Here is a 9,387-nt window from a genome sequence, read left to right on the forward strand (position 1 = left end):
GAAGAAATAAAAATTATATTGATAAACATATTATGTATTTATTTTTAGAAAATTATTTTTATTCGACGCTCCTTCATACAAAAGTCATCAATAACCGCATCATTAATTTGTCTAAAAGTTTTTTTTTCGATTGATATTAATTCAAGAGCCGACAATCTATTCTCACTTTGACTATTTCTAGTTAACATATCTATTCTTTTCATTGTAGAAAATGATCTTTCTACAGAAGCACTAGTCACCGGAATGGTAAAAATTAATTTTATTAAATTTAATACTTTCGTTAAAATATCTTTTAGTTCATTTTTAATAATCACATTATTAATTCAATTTATAGATTTTAAATGGAATTATGGTGACGAATATATATAAATATGTTCACTTTTCCACCTCATGAAATTAAAAAAGTTCCATAAGAGCGTTGAAGTGATATAAAAAGCGGTTCTGGAAAATTCTTTTTATATTCCTAAAATTTAGAACACGGCCGTGATGTAGTATACGAGAGATTTCACACCTGCCCGGCTATTGGTATGGGAAGCCGGCAGCTCCCACTGCGAGATATGAAGGCCGAAAGGCCGGAGAAACAGACAGATTCGAAACATCAACCGCATGAACGGTTAATGATGGGCGACTGTAAACACGAGAACGAGTAACGTCTGAAGTTCTTGTATAGCGCATGCTTATCGACTGCGCAAGACAGCAAGCCTGTCTGCGCTACAGTCGGCTTTAGCCGCTCCCTCGGTATGGTTGCCTGTAGCCGATTTTCTGAGCCATTACGTAAATGATAAAAATATTTAATTTTTAGAATCGTTTTACAATATCAAGGCATGCACCGCATCTACCGTAGACATATATGTATGTCAGCTCCTCAAACTGTTTGAATGTAAAAATTTTAGCTTTAAGAACTATAATTTTTTATAGGTATTCATACATATTAATGAATAAAAACGTAAATAATCTTAGCATAGCTAATAATATCATATTTATTATTTCACTGCCAGTTAACTTTATGCGTTATGCACGAACAAACGTGTTTATTATATAAATGTGGTATTTAAAAATGTCATGTAACTATATAATTTTACAAGGTAATACATTACTATTGTAGAGAGATAAATAGTCCATACCTATCGTCTACTGAATAGTTGTATTATAATGTCTATTCACTCTAGTCACATACACAGAAGTACAATGAAGTACAGAAGAAAAAGTCCTTACATAATTTTGCTTATCTTCGTTGTTTTGACGTTCACAATTCTTTGGCACAAACAGAGTTACGAACCGGAAATAAACTTTTCTCAAACAAGCTACACCGAATATTCTAAAATTTACAACATACTAATGTGGACTTACCCATACACGGGACCGTTCCGATTAATTAGGCCAATGACGCAATCTTTTGAGAAATGTGTTTTTACAAACTGTAATATAACTCACAATCGTACTATTATGGAAATTACGGAATGGGACGCTATTTTATTCAACGCGCCTGAATACACATCTTACAGAAAACAGTGGAATTACAGTCCGCAAGCTAGAAGAAAGGAGCAGATTTATGTATTCGTATCTACAAATTCGTCCGCAAATTATCCGATATATACAGACGAATGGGACGGATACTTTAATTGGACCTGTACTTATAAGACAAACTCAGATGTGCCATGGTTGTATGTGAATGTTAGAGATAATTATAACAATTTGGTGGCACCTTTTCAAAACGTCACATGGATAAAGGACAAAACAATCTCAGAAGAATTTAAGGAAATTTTAAAAAATAAGTCCAAAGCTGCGGCATGGTTTGTGTCAAATTGTGATACCAAAAGCAAAAGGGAAGTATACGTAAAAGAGTTGAAACAGCATATGGAAAATATGAATATGACCCTGGATATATACGGAAGCTGCGGTAGTTTGATATGTCCGCTCAATGAGACCAAAAAATGCCTTGAATATCTGGAGAGAAATTACTACTTTTATCTCAGCTTTGAGAACTCATTCAGTGAGGATTATGTGTCTGAAAAGTTGTTACATGGAATGCAACATAACACAGTCCCCATTGTGTGGGGTGGAGCTAATTATTCTAAGTGAGTTGCTATTTTTTTAATAATTTAATAATAGTATGCAGATATTTTATTTCCCTATTTTTTACGTTCACACAATTATAAGCGACTATTTTTTTTATTATTTTAAAGCATTATACTTCCCGGAGGAAAAAATCTCCGTGAAAGTAAATACAAAACTAATACAACACCATCATTTTTTAGTCATTAATAAAAAAACAATGGAATGTATGCTTCATTCCTGTTTTTGTATACATATATTATTGCAGATAAGTCAATATGATACGAATGTTATTAATTTAATGTTTAGGTAAAGATGATTATAAATGACTGAAACTATTTTTTTTAATAAATTTAGCTATATTTTCAAATATCTGGCACGGACACCTTCGGAATGTTTTTTTGTCCGAGTGTATTTTTTATTTCTTAAGCAAAAATAAAGCGAATTTGAGTGTCAAACATTTTTTGTCATTCCCAGACGCCTATTTAAAACTTCCAAGAAGTATGCGTATTAGACATGAACCCACCTTTACTTATGCAGAGCTATAAAATGAATAGTGGTTGTTTACCTTTTATAAATTACGTACAAATTTAATTTTACATTTGTTTTCAGATTCGCCCCACCAGGTTCATATTTAAACGCCAGAGAGCATACCGCTGAACACTTGGCTAACATCATCTACAATCATATTAACAATTTGGAAGAGTATTTTAAGTTTTTCACTTGGACAAATCGCTACACTTATCATAACTCGTTTGAAAGTGCAGAAACAAATCCAATGTGCAATTTGTGCGAAATGCTTAATATAAAAACGGAATCCCAAACATACTCAGACATTAGAAAATGGTGGAATCCATAACAATTTTGACCTGCTATCTACCATAAACATAAAACAACTCGATTTAATGTAAAATAACTATGTATAATATATCTATAATGTCTAGTCAATCGTGTTTTAAAAAATTGTAAAATTCATCGTCTTTTAATCCGTTGAATTAAATTAAAACTAATATATGTACGTAAGTAAAATAATATTATAACGTGCGATAGAATGAGAATGCTTTAAAACAACATCAAGTAGGATGCAATAAAGACCCTTCTATATATAAAATTTATCGTAAATCTCATGTCACTCTTTGCGTGGCATGCGATCATAATACAATACTGAGCGCCGACAACATTTGAAAGAAAAATAGCTTTTATATTTGCAGAATTTAATACCACTACATGCTCATGTTATTATTATTTTTCCATAAAATATATTTTACCTATTTAATTGCCTTGATATATTGCAATATTGTAGTAAAGAATTTTATTATTATATAATTTCGTTGAATATACATATATAAAATATGCGTGTTACGTCATGGATGCTAAATTTCTTTGAAATTTTACAAAGAACACCCTATTTGTCTTTGGCTAACCTAATTAATGAAGACCCAACCCGTACGCCACTGGCGTCGATAAGGCAGCTACCCGCTTTTACCACTTTGCAGCTGGAGCGCTCACCTCTAATTGGTAATTCGATCCGAGAACAGAATTTATCAGCCACTATCGCTTCGAACTTCATTGAACCCATCGTTCCTCGGATTGAAGCACTGAAGAGTCGGTGTTAAGAGAAAAGCGGTGAAAATCTTGAAATGTTTATAAATATTACCGCGCAGGATGGAATGAAGAAAGATAAGAGCTTAGAATTGATAGAAAATGCTATGGGAAAATGCCACGCGAATAGTTTTCTTCGCTATTCTTGTGTTTGAGAAAAAAAACATATTAAAGCACTAATTAATCCTAATATTTTCAACCTTTTTAAATTGTCTAATAACATTGATAAAAAAAATTAAAACGCGTTTGATTATTGTTAATAACAACTAAATATTACTATTATTTATATATAACGAAAAGCTATAAAATAAATTTAAGACAAAATTTATTACAATCAAATTATTTAGTAATAATAATTAAAACGTTTAATTTAACAGTTAATGAAAGCTAAAAATAAAGCACCCGCTTTCAATGTCATTGAACTCAATTAACTTATAACGCTATGGTTTCTAACAAAAAACATACAATTCTATATTATAATTGTGTTTCATTGTTATGTCTCTCTTATTGGATTTCTGTCATAAGCAACAAGCACTTGTTTAAAAAAAATATAAAATCCCACTTTCAACAAAGGGTATAAATAAATGTATTAAAGTAAATATTTTGAGTAAATATATCATGTTATATGATGCCAATATTGTGATATTAGGGGTTAAGAATAATAGTGACTAACTAAATAGATGCATATTTATAGACAATGTCTCATTATTTAAATTCATGTTCAAATTAACGCTATATACACATGTGGGTATAGACTCACATACGCACACGTACCCTTATGCACGACTGATACAGATCAATATAAGGTTTTATTATTATTATTATTTTAATTATACACCCATTCGAATTCAATTAGTGTTATATATCTGGATTATTTCCTGTGCATAATTGTGTACTATAACATTTTTTATATCAATTAAAAATAATAAAATCATATGTAAAAACCGATTAAACCATGCTAATGGTTTTAAAAGTAACTTAATAAAAAAGGCACACTTTTTATTATCGTTTAACGTTATCGCAAAAACAGGTGTGCGTCGCCCTTGTTCTTGTCACGTTTTTATATTTGTTGTCCAAAGACGCAAAATTTTTATTTTACTAAGTTCAATAGTTTGATCGCTGTAATTTATTTCTAGTTATTTAATTCATATGTTAATTCGCATAAAACAAACGCCGATACGAATTCGATCTTTATGTTCATCAAAGTCATTCCAAACATTATTAACTAATGTGTATATAAAATGTTCCATCAAATCTACTGAATTAATACAATATTAATTTAAAAAAGCCGATCAAACAGTATGTAAAATAATAAATCAGGTCTTTTTCTTTTGACTTCCTCACTGATCAGTAAATTGCACAGCAGTATGTTATGCATTTTTTATACAATTCAAAAACTTGAATGATTATATAACCAATTAGTGATTTAAAAAATAATGATTTATAACCTATAAGGTTTTGTAAGGGGTGTGACTTCTCAGCCAGTAAGACGCAGGTGTAAACTAGTGAGAATTTTATTAGATTATATTACATATTATGACATACTATGATAGACGAGGTATTTTCTCCGATTTATTAAAAAAGCAATGGAAATAAAATATAAATAATTCGTAATTATATTATAAGCAGTAGACTCCCCAATACCACGAAAGAAGTGGGAGCGTTTTAGATGCGTACGTACGAATGCATATGTATGTTAGGCGCGTTATGTGGGATAATTTCCTTTAAGTGACAAGACTGAGAGAGATAAGAACGTGCAGCCGCACGCTCCAGTAAAACGCAAAAACTTCCATGGAGGTACCCAAAAGTAATGAGACTCGGTCTGTGGTGGTAAGAGGCATTTAGCGAACGATTTCTGGGTACTAGGGTATTGTAGAGAGAAACAGTATGAGTCAGTATGCGACGTTTCGTTACTGTGAGGGCAACCATTCGCGCGTAGCAATTTTTTTATCAAAACAACTTTTTCGCACTTGGTAAAACTTGAGATTTTGTTTTCTTTTGAGAAAAACGGCCGCGGAAACTTTTGTAAAGCTTCAAACAGCTCGGGGCTACGACTTGTTTTCATGGTTTAAAACGGGAGAAATGACGATTGAAGACTAAATTCGTTCTCAATTTCAATGACCCATCAACAAATATCAACACTCTCGTCCGTGAAGATCGTCGCCTTCTACATGGAGGTATTGAAAATGTTGAGAGAGTATCAGGAAGAAAAGGGCAGCTCTTTGAAGCACAGGGGATTGGTTCTTCCATCATGACAACGCACCGACTCACACCGCATTGTCTATGAGAGAGTTTTTGAGCATAAACCATATGACACTAAGTATTCACTCGCCCTACTTATCTGACTTGGACCACTGTGACTTACTTTTGTTCCCTAGACTCAAAAAATAAATGAAAGGAAAACGTTTTGGGACTGAAAAATATTGAAAAATAAAAAAGTTATAAAGAAAATCTCGTTATTTTTGGGTCCCCCTCGTATATTACCTTTAAATAAAATATTTTTATTTTATATTTAAATTTATTTAATGTACAAAAGAAAAAATATAACAACATTTATAAGAACAAATTATTTTGAGATTTCTTTTCTGATTCATTTATAGTCTGAAGTTATTTTCTTAACTTATAATATGGAGGTAGAGATATTTTTATATCTGTTAAATTATAATTTTTATCAGCCATTTTAAATCCAACGTATATTTCTATAAATATACGTTGGATCTGGCGTTAAACTCCTAAATAACCAACTTCTTTATAATTTTCCCAGAAATATTTTTACAGTTTCTACATCGGCTGATGCATATTGTGTAAAAAAATATTTTTAAAACATGTCAAACAACCCACAACTGGCGACAAATTTTTCATCGCTTTAAGCTGTTGTTAAAATAAATATTAAATTACCGCAATAAACCATGTTTGTTAAAGTAAGATAACTCAACATATACAATAGTTTATGTGCATTTAAAAAATATCTCAAACTTATCAGTTTGTTTATAAAGCACGACGTATCGGTGGAATGTAGACGTACATATATTCCAGCTCCTCAAACTGTTTGAATGTAATGTTTTTTAAGTTACAGTGAATTATTATAATTTATAAAAATATTAGACAATGTTTAGCTTTAAGAACTATTAAGTATTTATATATATTAATGAATAAAAAGGTACATAAATTTAACGTAGTTTAAAACCATTAATACAATATTTATTATTTCATTGCCTGTTAACTTTATGCAGTATGCACGAACAAACGTGTTAACTATAGTATATAAAAGTGTCATTTATCTATATACTTTACAATGTAATATATTTTTGTTGTAGGCAAATAATCGCCTATCGTCTGTTATATAGTTGTATTATAATAACTATTCAATTCTTCTACTGTACAATGAAGTACAGAAGAAAAATTCCTTACATACTGCTTATAATCTTCGTTATTTTAACGTTCACAATTATTTACCACAAACAAAGCTACAAATCAGTAATAAACTTATCGCAAACAGGCCACGCCGAAAATTCTAAAGTTTACAACATACTCATGTGGACTCACCGATACACGAATCCATTCAGTTTTTTTAAACCTCTGATGCAATCTTTCAAGAATTGCCTTTATACAAACTGCAACATAACTAACGATCGTAATTATATGGATATTACAGAATGGGACGCTGTTTTATTCCACGCCCCTGAATACACGCAATATGGCAATCCGTGGCATCATACTCGTCCCCAAGCTAGAAGAAAAGAACAGATTTACATATTCGTAACCATCGAATCGTCCTCAAACTATCCGGTGTTAACTGACGAATGGGACGGATACTTTAATTGGACTTATACTTATAAGATAAATTCGGATGTGCCTTGGCTGTATCTGAGTGTTAGAGATTCTTACAAAAATATTGTGGCACCTGCTCTAAACGTCACTTGGATAAGGTATGAAACAACCCCAAAAGAATTGAAGGATAGTTTGAAAAGTAAGTCCAAAGCTGTTGCATGGTTCGTGTCCAATTGTAATAGCAAGGCTAAAAGGGAATTATACGTAAGAGAGTTGAAACAGCATATGAAAAACTCGAATATGACCATAGATATATATGGAAGATGCGGTAGTTTGCAGTGTCCAGTCTCAGACAATCAAAAATGCTTTGAATATTTGAGGAAAGATTATTACTTTTATCTCAGCTTTGAGAACTCATTTAGTGAGGATTATGTGTCTGAAAAGCTTTTATATGCAATGCAACATAACACAGTCCCTATTGTGTGGGGTGGAGCTGATTATTCAAGGTGAGTTTATATTTTTTTAATAATTTAATGATAGTATGCAGATAATTTGATCTTGCTACTTTTTAGTTTCCCACTATTATAAGCATTTTTACTTATTTTAAAACATTTTTTAAAAATCTTCTTAAAAGTTTTGTCACTATTTGAGACGGAGGTTTATAAGAAAGAAAAGCAAAAATAGTTATGAATTATGGCAGAGGTGCGAAACGCTGTTTTTTTTCTTTGACGTTAATTCGGCACAGGTTAGCGTTATCCTTGGGAGCTTATATTAAAATAATGAGTATTTAGGATCAAATATAATAAATTTAGATGGTATGCGTATCGGATTTTGTAAAAAAATATTTTTTGTCAGTTTAAGGGACCAAACACCAGAATAAAGTTTGCTTTAACCGATTATATATTATAAAATATCAAAATTGATACTGTTTAATTTGTACAATAGTTAAGTTGAATGAACAATTAAAAATTTACAAATTGTCATTTTTATCTTTAAGAACAAAGGGTTTACAATCGTGTCGGCGCCGTTGCAGTGAGAACGCTCGGTTATGAGCGTTTCCACCGCGATTATAAATTATATTGATTTATTACACACATCCTACAAAATTTATTATAAATTCCTACAAGTTGTACAAAAAAAAATCAGCTTTAATCATTTATCAACTCGAAGTAAATGAATTTTCATATATTTATATATTTTAAATTTATTTTCAGATTCGCCCCACCAGGTTCATATATAAACGCCAGAGAGCATAACCCTAAAGAGTTGGCCAAAATCATGCACAGTCACATGAACAATTTGGAAGAGTATTATAAATTTTTCACGTGGACAAATGGCTACACTTATCATGACTCGTTTGAGAGTCCAGAAACGAATCCATTTTGCAAACTGTGCGAATCGCTGAATATAAAAACAGAACCCCAAATATACTCAGACTTTAGAAAATGGTGGAATCCGTAACAATTTTCAACTATTTTCTACCTTAAAAATAAAACAACTTTCAAATTTAAAATGACTCATTTCCCAATCTGCCAAATGAAATCAAAATAAATATTTCAATTCGCTGCATATAAGTAGTTAAAAATTGATTGTGATGTACGATGAAACGAGAACTGAAATTTACAGTTTATCTCATGTCACTCTTTGCGAGGCGTGCAATCATAGTACAATGCTGAGCGTCGACAATATTTGTAAGAAAAGTAGCTCAGCTATTTGCAGAATTTAATACCACTTCAGGCTCATGATATTATTTTTTTCATAAAATATATTTCACCTAGTTAATTACCATGAACTAATATTGTAGTAAAGAATTTTATTAATTAATAATTTCCTTAAATATACATACATAAGATGAACACCCTATTTGTCTTTGGCTAACCTAATTAATGAAGCCCCAACTCGCACGCCACTGACGTCGATAAGGCAGCTACCCGCTTTTACCACTTTGCAGCTGGAGCG

General features: G+C 31.3%; 2 protein-coding genes across 2 annotated transcripts; both read left to right on the forward strand.

The window, feature by feature from the left end:
- The first annotated feature begins 1,383 nt into the window (after positions 1–1,383).
- LOC148227073 (lewis-type alpha-(1,3)-fucosyltransferase-like) lies at positions 1,384–5,912 on the forward strand. The gene is made up of 3 exons (XM_088201842.1): positions 1,384–2,078; positions 2,668–2,760; positions 5,753–5,912. The coding sequence occupies exons 1-3, from the start codon at positions 1,384–1,386 to the stop codon at positions 5,910–5,912; spliced, it is 948 nt and encodes a 315-aa protein (XP_088057968.1).
- Positions 5,913–7,191: 1,279 nt separating this feature from the next.
- LOC148227074 (lewis-type alpha-(1,3)-fucosyltransferase-like) lies at positions 7,192–8,889 on the forward strand. Its single transcript, XM_088201843.1, has 2 exons — positions 7,192–7,934; positions 8,643–8,889. Exons 1-2 carry the CDS (start codon positions 7,192–7,194, stop codon positions 8,887–8,889), a joined length of 990 nt encoding a protein of 329 aa, XP_088057969.1.
- The last annotated feature ends 498 nt before the right edge of the window (positions 8,890–9,387 follow it).

This window comes from Plectrocnemia conspersa, unplaced genomic scaffold, assembly GCF_051122295.1.
Source record: "Plectrocnemia conspersa isolate PC_06_02 unplaced genomic scaffold, ASM5112229v1 ptg000013l, whole genome shotgun sequence".
Lineage (NCBI taxonomy): Eukaryota > Metazoa > Arthropoda > Insecta > Trichoptera > Polycentropodidae > Plectrocnemia > Plectrocnemia conspersa.